The sequence below is a fragment of the Podarcis melisellensis genome (genome assembly GCF_964234715.1).
Source record: "Podarcis melisellensis genome assembly, chromosome: 3".
Classification (NCBI taxonomy): Eukaryota; Metazoa; Chordata; class Lepidosauria; order Squamata; family Lacertidae; genus Podarcis; species Podarcis melisellensis.
Genome location: NC_138530.1, coordinates 102,312,876 through 102,337,292, shown reverse-complemented (window position 1 = coordinate 102,337,292; position 24,417 = coordinate 102,312,876). Strand labels below are relative to the sequence as shown.

At 42.2% G+C, this 24,417-nt stretch overlaps 1 protein-coding gene and 1 long non-coding RNA gene across 4 annotated transcripts in view; one reads left to right on the top strand and one right to left on the bottom strand.

Moving 5' to 3' along the window:
* LDAH (lipid droplet associated hydrolase) overlaps window positions 1–21,741 on the bottom strand; it is a 285,265-nt gene extending 263,524 nt beyond the window's left edge. The window contains exons 1-3 of one of the 2 annotated variants that reach the window (XM_081906514.1): window positions 21,624–21,741; window positions 19,193–19,342; window positions 11,596–11,730 (exon numbers count right to left, since the gene is read on the bottom strand). In XM_081906514.1, the coding sequence (XP_081762640.1) occupies window positions 11,596–11,730; window positions 19,193–19,334 (277 nt within the window). In that variant the 5' untranslated portion in view covers window positions 19,335–19,342; window positions 21,624–21,741. Of the gene's footprint in view, window positions 1–11,595; window positions 11,731–19,192; window positions 19,482–21,623 lie in introns of those variants that run through there. The other variant, XR_014166943.1, reaches the window with a different exon arrangement.
* Window positions 21,735–23,551, top strand: LOC309367321. 2 transcript variants are annotated; one of them, XR_014167036.1, is made up of 2 exons: window positions 21,735–21,848; window positions 22,726–23,551. It is a non-coding gene; the product is annotated as an uncharacterized lncRNA (long non-coding RNA). The 2 variants fall into 2 exon arrangements; XR_014167037.1 differs by having other exon boundaries at window positions 21,845–21,909.
* Window positions 23,552–24,417: the final 866 nt, after the last annotated feature.

Genomic DNA, 24,417 nt, shown 5'->3' with positions numbered 1-24,417 from the left:
CAAAATTGTTGAGCTTTTTTTAGAAAGTCAAAGTTGTCAAGTTGTTGAGCTTTTTTGGCAAATCATAGTTGTTTTGGGAGAGGGGTGGGAGGGGTCCTGCAATCTCCCGCAATCTGTCACAGACACCTCACAATCTACCAGTAGATCACAATCTACCTGCTGGCCGTCCATCTGAGTTGCTTTTTTAAAAAAGTGTCTGGGAAAATAACTGTTGTCCCCCCCAAAAAAATACTAGTGTTTTATTTTGTGGTTGTCCATTTTGCTCAAGTTCAAACTCAAGATCTGGGGACTATCCTGTAGTGTGGTGAGCCAGTGTGGTGTAGTGGTTAAGAGCGGTAGTCTCGTAATCTGGGGAACTGGGTTCGATTCCCCGCTCCTCCGCATGCAGCTGCTGGGTGACCTTGGGCCAGTCACACTTCTCTGAAGTCTCTCAGCCCCACTCACCCCACAGAGTGTTTGTTGTGGGGGAGGAAGGGAAAGGAGAATGTTAGCCGCTTTGAGACTCCTTAGGGTAGTGATAAAGCGGGATATCAAATCCAAACTCCTCCTCTTCTAGTGATAGATAAAGAGACACAAGTGTGGATGTGATGGTGGAGGGAACACCAGGAGAATTGCTTTTGGGGGAGAGACAAGATGGCTTGTGTGTATGAAATGAAATATGACAAGAGATAATCTAGAGTAAACTGTTTAAAAAGACTAATCGCCATAAGAATCTGCAATGAAGACAATCAAGCAGATCTGTCTTTGGATTTATGCATGGATGGATTTGCAAGTAGGGCACCTTAGTCAAGAAAGAAAAAAGGCAATTCTGAATTAGGCATATTTCTAGAAGCTGTAAGAATATCACTTCACATTCCTTAAGACGCAAGGCAGGTCTCCGAGATGTGAAAAGAAACACATTATAGATTTGCAGTAGTGGCTGAACTTTAAAAGGCTCCTTTAATATGCATAACTGCATGCTATGCATAATCCTTTTATAATGTCTAAATGTGTAACAGCTTTGGAGAAGGTGCAAGCAAGACAAAGCTAAGAAAAGAAAATGGTTTGGAGAAGTGGTGGACCTCTTTATCTGGGTAGCCCACAACATGCAAGTAAGTTAGCCACACATTTTCTGGACCAGAAGAACACTGGTGTGGTTGATCTTCCAAAAATGGTTCTCACAGTTATACTCAGATATTCTAATGCAGAAGCATATCATAGCACCAGTGCTTCTTCTTTTTTTTCCCCTAAAAAAATGTTCAGGGGTACTCTCCTTTTGACTCCAGATAACCACCATTTTATAGTTCAAATCAGGAGAAATACAGTAAATGGACAAAAGTACAAAGATTCACAAAATATTTAGGGGTGTCCATACCCCTGCGTACCCCCCAAAAAGCACTGCATAGCACTCATTCTGAGACACAGTAACTTGTTGTTGTTTAGTCATTTAGTTGTGTCCGACTCTTCGTGACCCCATGGACCAGAGCACGCCAGGCACTCCTGTCTTCCACTGCCTCCCGCAGTTTGGTCAAACTCATGCTGGTAGCTTTGAAAACACTGTCCAACCATCTCGTCCTCTGTCGTCCCCTTCTCCTTGTGCCCTCCATCTTTCCCAACATCAGGGTCTTTTCCAGGGAGTCTTCTCTTCTCATGAGGTGGCCAAAGTATTGGAGCATCAGCTTCAGGATTTGTCCTTCCAGTGAGCACTCAGGGCTGATTTCCTTAAGAATGGAGAGGTTTGATCTTCTTGCAGTCCATGGGACTCAAGAGTCTCCTCCAGAAATGTAGGGCAGGATAGCCAAGATAGTAACCTGACATTACTTTAAGGTAGGTGTTTGAAATTTGCTAGGTGTATTTTGCTATCGGCCACTTGCAAACAAGTGAAGATGCCTGGGTGCAAGGATGGCAACTGACGCCTCCAACATCTGGAGGTGTATGCTTGCGGGATCCTTGGGTCTGGACTGTTTTCACACACTAGAAACATACCCTGTAGAATTCTGTCTATATATATATATATATATATATATATATATATATACTTGGTACCTCGTCGAGCATCCAGGATCCGTTCCAGAGCCCCGGATGTTCAACGGAAGAGACGCTCGACAGAGCATCACTCTGCGCATGCATGTGGAGCGGTTTTGTGCTTCTGCGCATCCACGAAGCACGATGTAGCGCTTCTTTGCATGCGCGAAGCGGCAAACCTGTAAGTAACCCATTCTGGTACTTCTGGGTTTGCCGCGGACGTCTGCCGAAATGGACGATCGAGGGGTTGGACGTTCGGAGAGGTATGACTGTATATATTTAACTTTATTGAGTTTTTCATCGTACAGAAAAAGAAAGGAAAATACACCCTGCCGATATAAAAAACACACAAAAATAAACTACTATTTACACAGACATAAATCCTTCCCACCCCACGACTTCCCGCCACCACACCTTCACTTCCTTATATTTTAAATTCAATACTAACATTGCGATCCTTAAGTTTTAGATTTTGGCCTCTTTATAACATTCCTAATTAATGTTTTCCTTCTGTTCATTATATACTGATAAAATTTAATTGCGGTCCAAGACCTGTAACATAGAATAAAATACAGATTCATACAGACAACCCCTTCAGATTTACCCGGCTGATTTGCCATTAGGGGTTTAATCAATAGATCCCTAGCTTGCTCATATTGTCCGCAATGAAGTAGGAGATGCCTCATACAATCGCCATCCTGAGAGCATACACAGAGCCTATTCTGATTAAGAGATCACTCTCAGTCTGCCATTTAGCACTTCTGATGGAAATACATTTACAGTGGTACCTCAGGTTAAGTACTTAATTCATTCCGGAGGTCCGTACTGAACCTGAAACTGTTCTTAACCTGAAGCACCACTTTAGTTAATGCGGCCTCCCGCTGCCGCCGCACTGCCGGAACACGATTTCTGTTCTCACCCTGAAGCAAAGTTCTTAACCTGAAGCACTATTTCTGGGTTAGCGGAGTCTGTAACCTGAAGTGTATGTAACCTAAAGGTACCACTGTATTTTCTCTGGACAAAATAGGTGATATGTGAGTGCTTGTTTGTTTACTTTTTTCAAAAATATTTCAAACCGAGAATTTTCTCTTCCACATTTATTGAGAAACAAGTCATACTCAGAGTTGCAATTGACTAAGACCTGAAGCGTATGTAACCTGAGGTACCACTGTAATCTGGCTTTGGTAAAAAGACGCCAATATGTTGGTACAGACAGGTCCGTTATAATTTATCTGCGCAATCAAAATGAATTTCAGGAACCAAAAAAGCCATATTGAAAAATACGACTTTTGAGACATCAAAAATGGCAACCCGGCATTCCGTTTTGGTGACTGTAACCCTGGTTTAAGGAGTCATTTGGCGCTCCTTAAATTATATATGTGAGTTTCTAACACTGGCTTAAGGGCTTGTTGTCCTAATGTGAACACATATATGTTACTTTAAAGCAGGAGTGGTGGGGGTGTTTAAAAAAAACGGGGGGGGGGGACAATTTCTTTCCTATGGCTACATCCTGTCCACAGCAAGTTTCCTTAAGCTCCATGGACTTCAGTGGGATTAAAGCAGTTTAACCATATTAAAACTGGAGCCTGTGCAAAGTCCTCTACCTACTTCCTCTCTTGGTGGCAAGCCTATGGTAAACATTATGCTAATGTATACGTGCGATTTACAGACCTCAATGGCAGCTCTGCATGCCTGACACTGAAATAATTTTACCACGTCGATTACAATAAATAAATCTTAAACAGATACACACACAAACAAAAGCAAATAATAATAATAATAATAATGAAAAAATGAAGGCATGTAGCATTTTGCAGGCTGTTTGCTTCCACACATTCTTCTTGGGGCAAAAATGTTTGCCCACTTCCTTAAAAATAGACATCTGGTAATGAAGTCCAACAAGAAAGTGAAATAATGATGCGTTATGAGTATTTGCACTTTGAAGTGTCCCTTTAACCTTCCGAAGGGAGGGACAAACTGCCCAGCAAACGCTGTAGCATCAAGATGGACAAAAACGACTGTGCTGAGATAGTTCCTGAGACACACAAGGGAAAACAACCAGTTCCTCTACACACACATTGATGTGGGATACCTCAATGTTGACGAATATCTTACAAAATGCTCAAAGTGAATCATTGCTTCTTGCAGATGGTTCTATAAACAGGAAGCTCACCCTCTGAACTGAAATAGCAGAAGTATTTTGCAGGGAAAATCTGTCCCCACCCCCCATATATTTGTGGCAAACAGTATGTAAAAAAAGGTAGACCTTTTAAAAAAATAAAAATAAAATAAGATACACTAATTGCTAACGTATCAAGAATAGCACCGTCAGCATCGTAGAAATTTCAGGGAACAGAATTCTGGGCCAGATGAACTTTTGGTCTGGCCCAGGACAGCTCTTTTTTATGCCCTCTCTTTTTTCTTTATTGCATTATAAGAGAACAAGAGAGGTATTCGTGGTGAGTTCCGGCACCCCTTTTCCTAGAAAAATAGCACTGCCTAGGACCTTTACTAGTATTGAAGTCAAGCTGACCAGTCAGTAGTTGCCTGGGTCCTTCCCCACCCATCTGATTTCTGAAGATCAGACAACATTTGCCCACCTCTAGTCTGCAGGGACTTCACTTGTTCTCCAGGAATTCTCAAACACAGAGGCTCTGAGATGACGCCTGCAAGTTCCTTTAGCACCCTTGGGTGCCGTTCATCAGGACCAGGAGATCTGAATTCATTCAAAGTAGCAAGGTGTTCCCTCACTGCCGCTTTTCTGATCCTGGGCTGTAACTCTCTCTCTGCATCATTTATTCTGTTACCACTGCTTTCCTTTTGGGTGAAGACAGAGGCAATTCCATCTTCTGTCACCCAAAAACATTTCTTTATCTTCTCCACAGAAGACCCACTTCTCCCTTCTTCCTCCTGTTTCGAACATAACCAGCCCCTTTTTATTAACATTTTAAACTTTTCATTTGAACTTTAGCCTGTCTGACCTTCTCCCCGAAAGTGTTGATTACTTGTTTATAGTCTTCATTTATGATTTTCTCCTTCCATTTCCTCGGCATGCCCCTTTTAAATCCCAGCTCATTTGAAAGCTCCTTATACAGCCACGCAGGTTTATTTAGATGCCTCCCACTTTTCTTCCTTAGTGGAATTGTTTGTGACTGTGCCTTCAGTATTTCACCTTTAAGAAACTTCCATTCATGTTGACCTCCCTTCTTTTTCAGTATTTTTAATCAGTAGTTCCTTAAGCTTTTTGAAATCCATTTTTTTCTAAATTCACATGACTACACTCAGCTTTCCCTTTCCTCTGTGACACTTAAAAAACACACACCCCATAATACACTGGTTGTAATGGACAAAACTACAGGATATAAAAAAGAACTTGGTGTTTATAAGATTATAAAAAAGAAGCTGTTCAGAGGTAGTATCTGCACACTGAGTCAAGCAAACTAAACCTTAGGAAAACTTATGAGTCAAAGTGTCAATATTGGGCACCAAAAAGGAAAAAACAACATTTAAGATTTTGCTAATGTTTACTCAGCATGTATAGATTGTTTGTTTTTAAGCAGGATAACAGAATTTTGGCAAGTTCCTTTCTCCTCTGCCATCCTAAATAATGTAATACAAGCACACGTGTACACACACAGAACTTTAGTGATGTATATAAAAATACAACTAATATATCCTATAGCCCCATGACTAGCATTCTATGTGCAATAACACATGTTGCCGGTGAAGCTAGAAGATGCATTTGGGACAGAAACTGGTAACTGGCTGGAACGTGTTAGTGGCGGAAAATTATTATTATTTAATCAATCAATCAATCAACTTCAGAGTTTGAGGCTAAGTAAATACACATGCACAGCTTAAATTATTCCAAAGGGAATAATTAAAGAACTGGTTAAGGAAAGGGTGCTGAGAAGCTTTAAACCAACAGCCACTTAAAAAAATATCACATTCTGCCGCTGAATTTCCAGCAAATTACTATCCTAATTATTTGAAAAAAAATGTTGAACAAAGAGGTTCCATTGCATCTTTAGATACATTTGAACACACCTTCATTAGTTACAGCAGTGAAATTACACTTTGTAGGTTGGTTGTTCTCAATACAACAGGATACAATTATTCCTAAATTTCTTTTGCCCCCCTTCCCCAAAGCCCTTTATTGGCGGTCAAGTTCTGTGGTGTGCTGTGAACTGGAAGATTGTTCAGTTGTCCATGAGATCTCTTCTAACAGTCAGGCAACCAGCCACAGAGGCTGCTTATCAGTTTTCCTGAGCCCTTTTATGCGCTCAATAGATGTTATAATTAAGTTTCTAGAGCCCAATAATAGAAAGCATTAGGAGGAATTGGAACATTTATCAATACATACAGTCTGTGTGATGCAAATAATATCCCATGAGTTACCGTACTAAAATCTTGTACGCAAGAAAGCCACCATTAAAAACTGATCTCTGGCAGATTGTTGTTCTTTGGCGATCACTCGTAGCTGAGTAAGATTGTCTTCCATGAACATGGTCTTAACAGTGTAGGGGACTGTGGAGGCCAATTCTGGATCCACACATCCTAGGACAGTGGGGACATAGGTTTCCGGGTGGGAGTTGATCACTGTGAGGGTTTGCCAAGCGTGCTTTCCTCTCAGCACATTTCTCCCTTTTGTCCTGAGTTTGAGCATCTTCAGAGCCCATAGCACTTTCTCCAATTGGAGTGCTTGCAGGCGAGTGTTTCCCAGTTGTTGGTGTTTATACTACGTAACCTATGGTACACATCCAACAAGAAAACTGAAAAACTACAACACAACCTAGAAACTAGTTCAAATAGTTATTTTTCCCTTCTGCTGCTGCAACATAACAACAGCAGCAGCATTAATATTATCCTGGCCATTTGGTTGGGTTGCCCCAGCCACGGACATATCAAGGCTCTCCAGGTTGCCAAATGCCTTGCTCCAAGGCAAAGGACCCCAGAAGACACGTGGTCATTCTGGAATTGGCAATGGGTGAGGTTGACTCCCATGACTGCCTGCTCTGCTGCCACTTTGCCAAAGTTGATGAACTACTCAGGCAGCAGAGAGGACAGCCCTTCAGTCAACCACTGCCTATTTTGCCAGAGTTATATTGACTGCTATTTTCCCCTTTGCAGGTATTATGTGGGTGGGCGGCGGAAGGAAGCTTATAGAAAATGCTTGTGTGCACCCATTCTTATGCTTTTAAAGTCACCAGTCGAGCAAAGAGTGGAAATATATAAGGCTACACTCAAGTTCTCCTCCTCTGAGAGCACCTCAAAGCTTTTGTCCCTGAACAATCCACCAGTTCTACCACCAAAAAAGGAAAGGTTATTTTAAGGCAATTATTTCCGCACTGAGGTATTTTTTGAGGACTGACACAACCGATAAATACACACAAACCCATCTAAAAGTGAAAGTCACATGAAAATTTTGCTTGAGGTCAACATATCATGCTTTTCTACACTGTGTGTGGGGTCATGGGCTTACCGGCAAACATTAATTCTCAAGATCTGCTAATAGTTTGAAGCCTAGGGGGTGTCTCTCCCCCCTACCGCCTCCCAGTGCCAAAGTGCTAATGTTTGCCTTAGAGCCTGACATTTGACCACAATGATTAGCAGCAATTTGACTAAAATATCATGAGGTATTGGGTTTCACTTGTCAGCCTTGAAACCACAGGAGGAAGAGTTCAGGTGCAAAAAGCCAAGCGGTAAAGGAAAAAAAGCTAATGTCAAATATTAGCGCTTCGCTTCAGAAACTGGATCTCATAAGTGGTTTGAACAAGACACTAGTTCTGAGAGTTTCACAGATTCTAGCAACAACAGTAAGTTAATACCTGTATTAGGACCAACTGTCTAAGTAGTGAGCAAATTCAGCCAATCTCATGTTTAGATATTATTCTGAACATCTGAAGTCAGCTCTGCATGGGGAAGTTTTTGATGTTTGATGTCTTATTGTGTTTTAATTTGTTGGAAGCCACCCAGAGTGGCTGGGGTAACCCAGTCAGACAGGTGGCATATAAATAAATTACTCCTACTCCTACTACTACAATACCAGTATATTTGAGGGTTTTTTTTCTAATGTTTTCTCCACCACTGCACCTTTGCACTACTTTTGACAGAAAACAGTCTAGGAAACAGCAAATATATATTCAAATTTTGTTTCAAAGCAATTTGATCAATATAGTGGTACCTCGGGTTAAGAACTTAATTCATTCTGGAGGTCTGTTCTTAACCTGAAACTGTTCTTAATCTGAAGCACCACTTTAGCTAATGGGGCCTCTAGCTGCCGCCACACGATTTCTGTTCTCATCCTGAAGCAAAGTTCTTAACCCGAGATACTATTTCTGGGTTAGCAGAGTCTGTAACCTGAAGTGTATGTAACCTGAAGCGTATGTAACCCGAGGTACCACTGTACTTCACTTTCTCGTAGAAGGTATCTACCAATTCAAATATTCAAGTTATACAGCGTAGCATTCATGTATGCTTTCAGAATGTAAGCTAAACTTCAGCAGGCAAGGATGTTTCCAACCCACAGTCGAAAATGTTGAAACTTTAGTAACTCGACAATATTGTTCTTTGAATGTCCTGTCTTCTCTGAATGTACCGTGTATAAGACACCCCCATGTATAAGACAGCCCCTATTTTTTTGAACCCAAAATTAATAAATCTGGCTAGAACCCAAACCCATGCCAAAGCCTGGACCTGAACCCAGACCACCCACGTCAGAGCCCAACCCAAGCCCAGACTGCCCAGACCTGAACCCCTGTGCATTCACTAACCGTATATAGTGGTACCTCTGGTTACATACTTAATTCGTTCCGGAGGTCCGTTCTTAACCTGAAACTGTTCTTAACCTGAAGCACCACTTTAGCTAATGGGGCCTGCTGCTGCTGCCATGGCGCCACTGCACGATTTCTGTTCTCATCCTGAAGCAAAGTTCTTAACCTGAGGTACTATTTCTGGATTAGCGGAGTCTATAACCTGAAGCATATGTAACCTGAAGCGTCTGTAACCTGAGGTACCACTGCATAAGACAACCTTCAATTTTTAATTATTATTTTTTTAGCAAAAAAATCTGTCTTACACATGGAAAAATACTATATACTGGCTGTAGATGATCACTGCATGTGTGTATCAATCGTAGCTGATCACTGTATTTATAAAAATCCCTCTCACATTAAAAAACCCCCACCTCCTTTCATATTTTATGTTTTGCCTTCTACTGCCAAATGTCTGTCTTGGCTGACCTGTGCCAGTAATCTGAGTCTATCTGTGCTGTATGAAGTTTGACATGATGCTTTGCTTTGCTGCTGCTCTTTTGGATTACACAAGCTGACATGCATTGATTATACACGTCTAACATGCAAGCCTTGGGGCTTGAATTAGACTTCCAAATTCATTGCAGCCAAGAGCCTACTACTTTCTCATGGGTCAGTGGCAAACACAAGCTGATTGAGCCCACAGCTAGGAAACTCTGTAGATAGCCATGCGAAAATGGATTTGCATGGTTATACCCGTTTTGGAAATCTACAGAACACACACAGATCTAGGAAGGAAAGAGAATTCTCCTGCAAGCTGGCGCAGTTGCTGCTTGTGGGTTCTCATAATCTTGTTGCTTTTTACATTTCTGTCATTCCTTCAAGACGCAAATAGTAAGTATTATTAAAATAATTATAAAAATAAGTATTCCCCCTGCCCCAAACAACAACAACAACGGTATACAAAATATAACTGTTGGGTATAAAATACAGTGGTACCTCGGGTTAAGTACTTAATTCATTCCGGAGGTCCGTTCTTAACCCAAAACTGTTCTTAACCTGAAGCACCACTTTAGCCAATAGGGCCTCCCGCTGCCGCCGCGCCGCCAGAACACGATTTCTGTTCTCATCCTGAAGCAAAGTTCTTAACCTGAGGTACTATTTCTGGGTTAGCGAAGTCTGTAACCTGAAGCGTATGTACCACTGTACCTCCTTTCCCCAGTTATTTCATGCACAACTGTGCATCTGCTTTTACATGAATCATTGGCAGCCGTCTGTCTCGAGAGACAATGGAGTGTTCCCTTGGGGGGTGAAGCCTCCCGCCTTTGCTGATGTGGTCCAAAGGAAAGCAGAGCAATATGCTTGGCTGCAGGAGTTGCTGGAAGGATGTGCAAGGCACCATCCAACCATCTTAGGGGCTCCACCCTGGATTTGTGAAGGATTTACTCTTTAGCCTTTTCTTCTCCAGAAGATATCCCCAAAGGCAGTGGAGGTTTAGGATCAGTTTTTCCCTTCTCCTGGATGGGATACTTTTCCAGGTTAGCGAACCCCATCTGCTCCTCACCTTCGTCTATCTACAGCTTGCGCAGAAACCGCCTTCTTGACTACTGGTCTATTCTGCTCAATCCACCAGAGCCTGTCTTCTCATGCAGGGGAAGTCCCAAACTCACTGAGGATTTGAGACCCATCAGCTACCCTTGCCTGGTTTAGCCAGCCAGTTAAAGCTGTTTCCTGGGGTGTGTCTGTTGTCATATACTACCAACTTCTAGAAGCCACAAGTGAGAGTTGAGTGCAGGGTGGGGACCAAAGCTGGACAAACTACGCCAGAAGGACCATAACCAGAGATACTACCCCTCCCGTAACACCTCGTACACCCTTTCAATATGAACAGTGTCATCTTTACTTCAGAAGGACATGGAAAAAAGGGGAAATATGCAGTCATCAAGAACCTACTAAGTATATAATAAAAACCTGCTACAGTCAAACCTTGACTGTCGAACGTAATCCGTTCCGGAAGCCCGTTCGGCTTCCGAGATGTTCGACAACTGAGGCACGGCTTCCGATTGGTTGCAAGAGCCTCCTGCACTCAAGTGGAAGCCATGTCAGATGTTCGGCTTCCGGAAAACGTTTGAAAACCAGAGCATTTACTTTTGGGTTTTCAGCTTTTGGGAGCCAAAATGGAGAAGTTCGAGAACCAAGGTTTGACTGTACTATCAACCTTTGGACAACTCAACACTTTTGTCCCAACATTGATTTTCTTTATATATATATATATATATATATTTGCTATATATATATATAATGTCCCAGAGTTCTCCAAGGTGAGCCAACTGCAAAATATTTTAATGTTGCTTATAAGATATTTATTCTCATTTCGATACCTTCTTACCTTGGAATATATAGTCTACGTCCTTATATTCTCTAAGGAGGATAGTCTTGGGCATATAAGTAGGAACTGTGATAAGATTTACAGTACAGTGGTACATCGGGTTAAGTACTTAATTTGTTCCGGAGGTCTGTTCTTAACCTGAAACTGTTCTTAACCTGAAGCACCACTTTAGCTAATGGGGCCTCCTGCTGCCGCTGCGCCGCCGGAGCACAATTTCTATTCTCATCCTGAAGCAAAGTTCTTAACCTGAGGTACTATTTCTGGGTTAGCGGAGTCTGTAACATGAAGCGTATGTAACCCAAGGTACGACTGTATGCTTCAAATCTCACAGAGGACAGTAAAAAAAAGAGATAGCTATATTTTTGCACACACAAAGCAGTCACAGATGTCAATGGAGCAAGTAACAGCATTGCAAGATGGCAGCGTGTTAGCAAGTCAATTCCACAGTACCTTCTATTATTTTCATGCCTTGGGGGAGTTTACAGTGTCCAGCATGCCCTACAACCCAGACCGGATACTGTTGATTCAGGCAAGAGTACAAAGCTTTCGAGAATGCCCGGTAGTAGCCTGGTAAACCTGGATTACCTGGAGGAAAAGCAGAGAGGAAAGTCTATTAAGACTAAAGGTCATAAACTGAAACGCAATGGTCAAAAGACTGCAAAAGCCACATCATTACTAATAGACCATTTGGACTTGCAGCCAACTCATGCATCGTCGCCACATGTTTTTCACAATGCTGACCCCTTTGTACTTAATACAGTGGTACCTCGGTTTAAGAACATTCCGGTTTAGGAACGATTTGGATTACAAACCCCGCAAAACCAGAAATAGTGTCCCAGTTTGAGAACTTTACCTCTGTCTAAGAACAGAATCTGAATGGTGGAAGGGCACAGGCGGCGGGAGGCCTCATTAGGGAAAGCGCGCCTCAGTTTAAGAACGGATTTGGTTTAAGAACGGACTTCCGGAACGGATTAAGTTCATAAACCGAGGTACCACTTTACAGTGGTACCTCAGGTTAAGAACTTAATTCGTTCTGGAGGTCTGTTCTTAACCTGAAACTGTTCTTAACCTGAAGCACCACTTTAGCCTCTCGCTGCTGCTGCACCACCACTGCACAATTTCTGTTCTCATCTTGAAGCAAAGTTCTTAACCCGAGGTACTATTTCTGGGATAGCGGAGTCTGTGACCTGAAGCGTATGTAACCTGAAGCGTATGTAAGCCGAGGTACCACTGTACTTGAATTCAACTATTGAAGAAAGAAACACCTCAATTGTATGCTACCATTCACAGAGGGTAAGATGTTTCACTTTAAAGTTAAGTGACCCAATATAGATCATAGAGATTGTGATGCTACATCATCAGTCAGATTTAGATCATAGAATTGTGGAGCTGGAAGGAATCCTGAGGATCCTCTAATCCAACCCCCTGGAACGCAGGAATGTACAGCTGTCCCATACAGCAGGAACGTCCAACTTCCAAGAGACTGCGATCTACTCCCACTAAAAATAAACCGGCAGTGATCTACCCATTGGATTGGCCAGAGCTTTTTGGGGGGAGGATGAGTCAATGTTGTTGGGCATGCCTGCCATACAGGGATCAAACCTGCAATCTTGGTATCATCAGCACCATTTGTCTACGTGATGAGTCTACTAAAAGCATTTACGCTGAAGAATATGCCTCCTAGATGAGAAAAAAATGAAGTAATTACTCTAAAACAATATATCCAGCAAATAAAATTCTGGGCTTAACCATAGGGACATGTAACACTAAAATCCCCCTCCCCATTTTTTTAAAAAGAATGGTTTCCATTCATTTTTTCTGGTATTGAAGCATGTGATATTCTGGTTCATTTAGACAAGTTCAATTAGCTTTAATTAGCCTTTTCTTTAAACACACACACGTTTCCAAAGACCTCTATTTAGCCAAACATACTTGGATTGAATAAAAATCTTGCAAGGTTGTGTCTACCAATATGCAACAAAACCTGTAGATTCGTGTAATATTGAGGCAATTTCTCGTCCAGTGACAGGGAAAATCAAAATGTCCAAGAGTGAAACACACTTTTAAAAAAATTGTATCAAAAGTGCATCCTTGCTGTCCCTGGGTTTACTGCAAACTGGTGTGTTCTCCTAAAAAAATAATAATTCATGCATCTTCTGAAGATTATTATTATTTCAATCATATTCCTAGCACCAGAGAAAATATAAAGGTTTACATTGCCAAAGCTTTCCACCTCTTTTCACTCTTTTCCATTACCGGTAATTCTATAGGGCAGTATACTGAATATTTTCTCACTTCCACAATCAGTTAAACAGTGAAAGGAAGAAGTGTTTGCATAATCCTTGTTAAGTAGTATTTAGATAATCCTGATAAGCTTTGTGTTCAATGATGCATGCAATTTATGGCACCTGTGAGGTTTTTAAGGGTGTGTGTGGGTGAAATACTGTTATCCTGGGGCAAATAGTCACCGCCTGAGATCTTCTTTGAATTTTGGATTATCTTTTTTACTTCTTGCTTCAGAAAATGCGTTTCTAGTGTGACTAATTCTGTATAAACATCACTTTGATATTGGAATTGTCAACTGGTGGCAATATCGGCTTTTTCAACCTGAATAAATCTTCATAAAGCTGTTGAAATTCAAATGAAATTTCTTGTCCTAAAATTTCTTTTAGAAAGGAAACAGCTAAGACCATATAAAAACAGGCACAATTGGACAGCATCTGCTTAGTCAAATATATGTATTTTTGTGTATGTTTGTGTATACAGTGATACCTCGGGTTAAGTACTTAATTCGTTCCGGAGGTCTGTTCTTAACCTGACTCTGTTCTTAACCTGAAACACCACTTTAGCTAATGGGGCCTCCTGCTGCTGCCACGCTGCCAGAGCACAATTTCTGTTCTCATCCTGAAGCAAAGTTCTTAACCTGAAGCACGATTTCTGGGTTAGCTGAGTCTGTAACCTGAAGTGTATGTAACCTGAAGCGTATGTAACCCAAGGTACCACTGTACACACACACACACACACACACACAGTGTTCCCATCATCACCACTCATCTGTAGTGCCACTGTTTACCAATTTATGATTCCACAGCAGGGATGGCTAAAGTTGGAAGGGACCATGAGGGTCATCAAGTCCAACCCCGGGCAATCCAGGAATCTTTTGCCCAAGTTGGGACTCGAACTCATAACCCTGAGATTAAGAGTCTCAGGCTCTACTGACTGAGCTATTCCTTAGAATTGCTACTGACCCTGAAAACCACTCCAAACAGACAATGCCAGCAGAGACCAAAAATAATGCTGTCAGAAAACTGAACGAGCCCATAATATATTTCTTATTGAATTACCAGACTGTTTATTGAGGTTGGACCAAGGTTTTCCAGCGTTTCTGCCATGTATCTACAGCCAATATGTGAGCAAATCATCTTCAGAATTTGGCAGTGTGATATGCAAGCTAATCCCAAGCAAAGAAACTTCATTCTACAGTAGTTTGATCATCTGCGTAGGGATTTTTTTGGAAAGGGATCAAAGTAATGCAATCTTATTTGTCCTGTTCTACAGGACTAAAATCTAAGTCCACAGTTAAGAGCGCTGTCTGCAGAAGAAATTCTCAAATGTTTTGTTTCCTGTTAATATCCACCAAAAGAGTTTTCTTGCAATGGGCTAATTGCATCATCTCTCATTTAAGAAAAGACTTTTAGTCACTAACAAATTATGCCATTCACAGAGTCGTACAGTGTTCAAAGGGGCTGAAATACTGTACACCACAATCACAGCACTTCTGATAATAGAATAGCACCAACATTATCCTTATATTTCAGATACAGGATGAGAGAACAATGAGTTGTCCTAAGACCACCTAGCAAGTTCACAGCAGAGGCAAGGTTCAGCCCTGGCAGTTCCTTGTTCAATTTCTTCCCCACCATTCCACCTCGAAGTTTTTAGTTCAATGGAAGGATATGCTCATTATGCCAGTTTTGAGAACATGGTTCTTCACTAGGTTAAATCAAGGCAGAACAGAAGCAGATCCCTTGACAGGCAGCAGTGATCAGTAGTGATTTGCCACTTGGTGCCATAGGACAAACTTCTTCCCTACTGCAAAGGGCAAAATGAGGTGCCTAGCGATGACTTAACGGGAAGAGGGAATGGGGAAGAGGGACCCGAAACAGCATTTTTGTAAAATGAATCTAAAGCAAGAATGAACACTTTTTGGAATGCCAGTCTCCTATGGGTTTAATGTGAAACAGACTAGATTTCCCAGGATTCTGGCACAAGAGGCATTGTGATCTAAACCACTGAGCCTCTTGGTCTTGCTGATTGAAAGATCAGCAGTTTGAATCCCCGCAACGGGGTGAGCTCCCGTTGCTCTGTCCCCAGCTCCTGCCAACCTAGCAGTTCGAAAGCACACCAGTGCAAGTAGATAAATAGGTACTGTGGCAGCAGGAAGGTAAATAGTGTTTCCGTGCGCTCTGGTTTCCATCATGGTGTTCCGTTGCACCAGAAGCAGTTTAGTCATGCTGGCCACATGACCTGGAAAGCTGTCTGTGGACAAACGCCGGCCCCCTCGGCACCTTTGACTGGACTTAACCATCCAGGGATCCTTTACCTTTTCTTTTACTGAAAATCCAAATAACGGTTGTGCTAAAACCAGCAGGGCAAAGTCCCGCTTTTTTAAAGTGTTACCTATTTGACTCTAAAACACACCTACAACACTTTTGAGAGCAGAGCACTAGTTTTTTGAAAACAGAATACTTTGTTTCATGCCCATGCCGGAATGCTACCCACTAGCTCAAAGGACCATTGCCTTAGCCTAAATTCCCACCTTCCTGTGTGCCAATCAAATGTGGAAGAACACTGAAATGACAACACTTCCAATTTGGGTACATAAAGATTTCTGGAAGAGAGCAGCAAGGTTCAAAGGACCGCTCTTAAGTATAATAAACTACAACAAAAATCACAGTTTGTTCAAGAACATATGCTGCAATTTACTATATCTCAAAATTAACCATAGATATATATTTTTCAATTCCGAGAACAGGCTCATCAAAACAATATAGAAAACACATCCATGCTTATCTTTAAAACAGCACCATCTTCTGGTACTTCTGTTTCCGTGCTACAGTCAGAAAGTACAATTGTTTTGTTTTCATAATTACGTTGTTTTTGGTTGGTAATAAATGCTGCTCGCAAAGCCTGAATGGCAAGATTTGCAAAACGTAAACACACCAAATTCTAGCGTTAAGAAAGCTTCTGCCGCAATTTTTTTTAAAAAACAAAAGAAAACAGCAGCTGTTGGACCTTTTCCTCCCTACTGAAACTCCAGGGCCTTCTCACTGAAACAGTAACAACAACAGCAACAACAACAACACAGTCGTACCTTGGAAGTAGAATGGAATCTGTTCCGGAAGTCCGTTCAACTGCCAAAACCAAAGCGCGGCTTCTGATTGGCTGCAGAAAGCTCCTGCAGCCAATCGGAAGCCCCATCGGACGTTTGGCTTCCAAAAATAGTTCACAAACTGGAAGAGTCACTTCTGGGTTTGCAGCGTTCGGGAGCCAAAACTTTCGGCAACTAAGCTGTTTGACTTCCAAGGTACAACTGTATCTGAATAGAAAGAGAACAGGTCTTTGCTGGCTCTCAAAAGCAAGTCTAGATTTCGGGTAGCCATTTGGGTGCCTTCCAGATGTTGCTAGAGATAGGCACTGTGGCTGGCATTGTCTGAATCTGACTGCACTCTCCCTGAAGGAATAATAGAATTGTAGAGTTGGAAGGGACCCTGCGGGTTATCTAGTCCAACCTACTGCAATGCAGGAATATGCAGCTGTCCCATATGGGAATCGAACCTGCAACCTTGAAGAGCAGGTTCACAATTTGGAGGTTCTTTTGGGTCCAGCTCTGCCCCTGGAAGCAGGTGACAGGTTTGACTGCTATAGGCAAGGAAAGCCTTGCCACGGTAGCTCACGTGTTGGTTATTTCAGGACTGGATGATTGCAATGCACTCTGTGTGGGGCTCCCCTCATGCTCGATCTGGAAGCTGCTGTTAGTGCAGAATGCTGCAGCACAATTGCTGACAGGAGTGAGGTCTTTGCCAGATATAACAGGTGCACTCAGAGATCTGCATTAGCTGCCAATTTACTACGGTGTTACTATTAGTATAAAGTAAAGGTAAAGGGATCCCTGACCATTAGGTCCAGTCGTGGCCGACTCTGGGGTTGCGGCGCTCATCTCACTTTACTGGCTGAGGGAGCCGGTGTACAGCTTCTGAGTCATGTGGCCAGCATGACTGAGCTGCTTATGGCGAACCAGAGCAGCGCACAGAAGTGTGTTTACCTTCCCACTGGAGCAGTACCTATTTATCTACTTGCACTTTGATGTGCTTTTGAACTGCTAGGTTGGCAGGAGCAGGGACCGAGCAACAGGAGCTCACCCCGTGGCGGGGATTCGAACCACCAACCTTCTGATCGGCAAGTCCCAGGCTCTGTGGTTTAACCCACAGCGCCACCTGCGCCCCTTACTATTAGTATATAAGGTCCTTAAAAAAGCCGTTTACTACAAGTTCGCCTTACTCCACATGCTTTTCGGCTGACGGAATTGGTACGGCTACAGGTGCCATATAATACCTGCTTCACATTTGCGAGAACTTGATTGTTTAGTGTGGCAGCACTTTGAACTTTGGAACTGCCTGCCTATTGAGATTAAGCAGGCGTCTCGACCGTACGCTTTTGGGCGCCTGCCAAAAACCTTATTTAGGCAAGCCTACTCAGATGCTTAGGATGCTGAGGTAATTATAATCTGTTTCCGCATTTTAACCTTCGTATGTTTTGAAGTACTGTTGTCAATTTGTCTTGATTTAAAAAATACTACTTCTTTTTTGCTAAACCACTTTGAGGTTTCTTACATAGAATCACAGAACTGTAGATTTGGAAGGGACCCCGAGGGTCATGTAGTGTAAACTCTTGTGGCGCAGGAATCAAGCGGTGTTTATCAGTGTTGTGAAATAAATCAATTGGGTTAAGAAGTAGAGTTTACCAGCAAAGCCTTATGTAACCTGCAACTGTCATTTAAAGACACAAGACATACACAAGATTACAGGAAACATAAGCATTAAAGAAACAGAAACAAATTGAAGCATAGTGTTTATGATATCATTTATAATACAACAAATGAATAAGATCTTGTTACTTTTATTTAAATATAAAAGTATCTCTGACTGTATCAGTATCAAACGTTATTTTGGTTGCAGACCAGCATAAAATAAAACATACAGATAAACTGAACACATAAGACTTAAAACAGGTAAGGGATAAAAACTACTAATTAAAAGCTGATTATACTATACATAACTTAAAAAGATAAAAACATGGACAAATGGTTAAAAGTGAGTATAAGGGAGCCCTGTTTAGGGAAGTTTTTAATGTTTGATGTTTTATCGTGTTTTTAATATTCTGTTGGGAGCTGCCCAGAGTGTCTGAGGAAACCTAGCCAGATGGGCAGGATATAAATAATAAATTATTATTATTATTATTATTATTATTATTATTATTAACATAAAGGAGCACAGGTCTTGCATTTTGGGCCTTCAGTTTAGGCCTACAAAAAAAATTCCTTCCAGTAGCACCTTAAAGACCAACTAAGTTAGTTCTTGGTATGAGCTTTCGTGTGCATGCACACGAAAGCTCATACCAAGAACTAACTTAGTTGGTCTTTAAGGTGCTACTGGAAGGTTTTTTTTTTGTTTTGACTATGGCAGACCAACACGGCTACCTATCTGTAACTGGAGTTTGGGCCTAGTTTGTGGTGCAAGTCATCCTTCGACAAAGAGATCTCTGACTGGTTTTGTGCCACATCTACAATACCACAAGCTTATCAATTAAGCTTTCTATTAAGGTTTTTCAATTAAGCTATCAATGAACGTCATTCCTTCCTCCCTTTTTAACTTGCTCAACACAACCATACTCAAGTCTTCCTCCATCCAAGTCATGGCTTGGTTTAGTTTTTGGAATCCAGGAAGCACGCACAAAAAACAACAACCCCAAGTGTCAGAAAACTTACCTGGAATAACCAGAAGCAAGGCTTTGGGAGCACTTTTACGTTTCCAGAGATCTTTCCAAGGGCCACACTTAATGACTTGCGTAGCCATTCCATAAACGTAGGTGAACTCTTCGTGCAGCGGAACTTCAGGTTCTGATTTCATGCTTGCGGCTGAAAACAACAAGAAAAAGCCTTGAAATGTATCTAGCTAGACAATAATATGTCCTCCAACATGGGCTTTCTTGTAAGCAAAGGAAGAAGCGACTTGTAGCTCCTGTGTGGCCAGGCAACAACCACGGCAAGAGTTTCAACAAACGTTCATATATTTGAGAAGTTCAGAGCAGCTGCCAGATGTTCCCTCCCATCCAATTGCTGCAATTAGTGCAGAATGCTGCAGCACAGTTGCTAACAGGAGTGAGGCAATTGCTATACACATAGGTTTTTTTGCTTCAAGAGTATTACAACAGACCATATTGTTCTTTTCTGTGAACCACCCTGAGACCTATCTCTCCCATCTCTGCAATCACTGATCAGGCAAGGGAAATTACAGGGTGTCCAGATGCAACAGTGGACACAATAACAAATATTGGCAAGACAGAGGCATTGTGGGTGAGCAGCTCCTTTGTCTGAGAAATGGGTTAGTTTTCTACCCTGGATGGAATTGCACTCTCCCTGAAGGAGCAGATTCAAAGGGCTATTGAAGTCCGTGGCTTAGGAACAGGGGAACGTGGGCTGTCTAGAGTCCAAAGGATCAGGTGGAAAGGGTTTGAGGGCTACTTTTGGTGCCTGGGATTCCTCATTCCTGTTTTAAAGGAATAGATTTTCCTTGTGAAGTACTAACAATGTTAATACCTCAATGCACCAAGCCAGATTCTGAAAGCCAGAAGTCCCCAACAATTTAGAAGCATTTCAAGCATTCAGAAGAACAGTCATACCTCGGGTTAAGGACGCTTCAGGTTGAGCGTTTTCAGGTGACTTGGAAGTACTGGAAAGGGTTACTTCCAGGTTTCGCTGCTCGTGCATGCGCAGACGCTCAAAATGACATCACCCGCGTACGCAGAAGCGGTGAATTGCGACCCGCGCACAGGCAGATTGCGTTCTGCTCAGGTTGCGAACGGGGCTCCGGAACAGATGCCGTTCGCAACCAGAGGTACCACTGTACAAATATTTTATTCGTGAGAAGCAGAAAACCACGATCTCCAGAAACACTAGCGGACCGCACTTGTAATATATAAGTGTCTCCACTCTTGTCGTTCAGCCCAGACATTGAGATCCAGCTCCAAGGGCCTTCTGGTGGTTCCCTCCCTGAGAGAAGTGAAGTTACAGGGAACCAGGCAGAGTGCCTTCTCAGTAGCAGCGACCACCCTGTGGAACGCCCTCCCGTCAGAATGTCGAGGTAATAAACAATTACATGACTTTCTGGGCTGCATGGAGAATTAGAGCAAGCTTGTTTTCTCCTGCTCCAGAGAGCGGGATTCAGACCAATGGCTTCAAGTTACAAGAAAGGAGATTCCAACTGAACAGCAGGAAGAACCTCAGGAGGTGGCAGCCATCTATCACAGATACTTTAGTAGATATTCCTGCATTGCAGGGGGTTGGACTAGAATACCCTACAATTCTATGATTCTATGTCACATTCCAGCCAGGTCAAAGCACTTGAGGAAGGCATGGAGCAGGGTCAGAGGGATCATAGCCTGATCTGGGGAAAGTCCTATAGGCTGGATAGAGAACTCTGGGGTACCACACACAGCCCCTAGCCTTGAAGTCCCCCACCCCTGGCTTTTCTTTTTTTCAATTTATTTATTTATTTATTTATACTTTTCCAATTTCTACATTTCATTAATTTTATACATTTCACTAATTTTAATACAGTGGTACCTCTGGTTATGTACTTAATTCGTTCTGGAGGTCTGTTCTTAACCTGAAACTGTTCTTAACCTGAAGCACCACTTTAGCTAATGGGGCCTCCTGCTGCTGCCATGCCGCTGGAGCCCGATTTCTGTTCTCATCCTGAAGCAAAGTTCTTAACCTGAAGCACTATTTCTGGGTTAGCGGAGTCTGTAACCTGAAACGTATGTAACCTGAAGCGTATGTAACCCGAGGTACCACTGTATTTTGCTGGAAGCTGCCCAGAGTGGCTGGGGAAACCCAGCCAGATGGACAGGATATTATTATTATTATTCTCAAAGCTACCAACATGAGTTTGACCAAACTGCGGGAGGCAGTGGAAGACAGGAGTGCCTGGCGTGCTCTGGTCCATTTGGTCACGAAGAGTCGGACACGACACAACCACAACATCATCATCATCATCATCATCATCATCATTATTGCTTTTATTCTTGCTTTCCCCCACTGCGCAACGGAGAGAGAGAGAAAGCAAAGCGGCCAAGGGTCGGGGAGGAAACATTCAGCAGCCGAAGCGAGCCCAGCGGCCAGGAAACCAAACACGTACCTTGCCCGGATCAGTCCCTCCGGGCGCTTTCCGTGGTTGACAGAACCAGACAGGGCAGCTGCTGAGCAGGCCGGGCGGAAGCAGCGAAGCGGCCGGCCCAACTCTCCTACGGCGGTCGGAAGGAAGCTGCTGGTCGGCTCTTCCGCCAGGCCTGGAGAAAACTGACAGACGGGCTGCGGAGCCAATGCCGAGCCCAGACGTCACGGACATCCCGCCCTCGCCGAGGTAAGCGGAACGCCCCGAGCTGGCTGCGTGCGCTGGCGCTTCTTGGAGCCTTTGGCCACCGGTAGGTTTTGTCTCCCCTATGTTAGGGAGATCTGGGTTAGCTGGGCAGTTTCGCCATTCGCTTAAGCCCCTGTTTCCCACGCTTGGGTCTCCAGCGGCCGTCGGACTACAACTCCCATCATCCCTAGGTAGCGGGACCAGCGGTCAGGGATGATGGGAGTTGTAGTCCGACGGCCGCTGGAGACCCAAGCGTGGGAAACACTGGCTTAAAACTGCTTAGAGGCGGAGGGTGGGAGGGAATCCCATTGAGAGGTTATTAATTAAGATGGCAAAGGTGTAGAATGGGGTCCCCCTTCCCAGTCCCTGCTGTGTTGAGGGCTATCAGGATTTTGCTATTTATTTTAACACCGCATTGAAATAAATTCCAATTAGGTCAATTTAGGTAAACCCCTGTTATAGGGAAAAAAAGGGAGGGGTTAACATTTGAAAAATAAGCCTTTTTTAAAATTACGTTTCCAAAAAAAATTCCACATGGCTTTCAATACATAATAGCCCCGCCCGCCCCCCTTTTTACATCCTACTCCCTTTTCCATGGAGTTTGTGTTTCTGTCCCTCGGCTGCACCCTATCTTCTATCTCTTAAACCTTAACAGAACGACTGTAACCTTTAATCTCTTTAATGCTCATAGTTCCAGTCCTGCTCAAGTGTTCATCATTTTCGGAATATTTACAGAAATATTATTAAAGGGTTTCCGTTCTCCCACGAAACCTTCATCACTAGGTTCTCTTCTTTTAGCTGTTAACCAATTCCGCATAGTTCATCACCTTACTTATCCATTCTAGAAAGGAATATATTTTGTTTTCTTCTATCGCTACAGAGTTCCCCCATGGCCACTTGCAAGAAGGTGAGGACCATAACAAAGTGTGCAAGAACCTTTAAAGACTTTAGACGTTGTCCAACCCCTTAACCAAAGACCACCCAAAAACATCATACATGCGTCACAGAAAGAGGCGGTCTACAACAGAAATTTGAGAGTATGGCTTCTCTCCTGTCTGTCAAGATACCTGATCATGTTTTACTGATTGCATTACCTGGGCAGTCTGGCCATTCTTTTGAGATCGTATATACTGTACCTTAGTTCTTGAATCCAGGTTACTGGGGCCGACTCCACAAAATATGCTCTTAAAACAGGATTTGAAGGATTTGGAAGTGAAATAACAATTGGGAAGACAGCCCTGTTTAGGGAAATTTTTAATGTTTGATGTTTTATCGTGTTTTTAATATTCTGTTGGGAGCTGCCCAGAGTGGCTGGGGAAACCCAGCCAGATGGGCGGGGTATAAATAATAATATTTTCTTCTTTTTCTCCAAGGTATTTCCTTCTGCAGAGGAAGTTGGAGAGTAAAGATGACTTTTGGGGGTTCTCTGTGTGAAGTGTGTGTCTGCTTCGTGTGCACCCTAAAATCTTTACAGCACCTCCAATTTAGGTCAAATTAACTCATGTATGACTTTCTGTGTGTGCAGCCTACCTGCTCCTAAAGTAGGATAATGCTGCACATCTGATGACATAGCCTCTCAATTAAAGTCAAGAGTCAACCTGTGAGCTCAACTGAATTGCGTGTAGCAGGGCATGAAAAACAATAGCTGTTATTAACGTTATTAAAATCCAATGCTAATTTGAAATCAAATTGGCAGCCTGCTCATGTTACAGTATTACAAGGGTGTCAAAGGGTACATAATTACAATTTACTCTGTTTTTATTTTGTTTGTTATTGGTATGAAAATTGGGAAATTCGTGGAAGGGAATTTTGGTCGATCTTAGAAAAAATGTTTTAAGAATGAGTATTGATGTATAAGTATTGATGTTTAAGTTTGGATAAGGTAAAACTGGTTTTTAAAATGAATTAAATTAAATGAAAATAAGGTTAGCAAAAATAAATTGAGGAAATGGATGAAAGAGAAAAAGTAAAATAATAATATGTTAAAATAAATTATTAAGTTAAAGTTGAGAAATAAGTAACAAGGATTTGCTGAGCTAATAATTTGAATTGGAATACAAGAAGGGGAGGTGTGAGGAGGTCTGAGAAATAAGTTAAAAGAAAATAAGCAATTGAAATTTTATGTGTTTTTAATTGTTTTTAAGTTTTGTATTTTTGTATGTTTGTTATTTTTTTGTCTATTTTTGTTTTTGTTTTATTATAGAAAATGCTAATAAATATTCATTAAAAAACAAACAAACACAGTAATAAAATACTGCTAAAGCCCAACCAATTTCTAAATTTAAACTTAAAATATATAACCCAAGGCCCGTTCAGTCGTTTCACTCACAATAGCCTTCCGAGATATCATTTCCCTAACCGCCTCTAGCTTCTACATTGTACTTGTCAGCAGAACTGTCAATAATCTGTAAATTGCTATGTAAATAACAGTTTGGTCTCTATGAAGTTATATTGTTTTCAAATGCAGCAGTTCAAATTTTCATTTCCCATACCGTGAATGTGTCCCGTGTCATGCAAACACCCAGCAGGCAAATCTAGTAACAGTGGAAACAACTGCAAACTTGTAACCCCA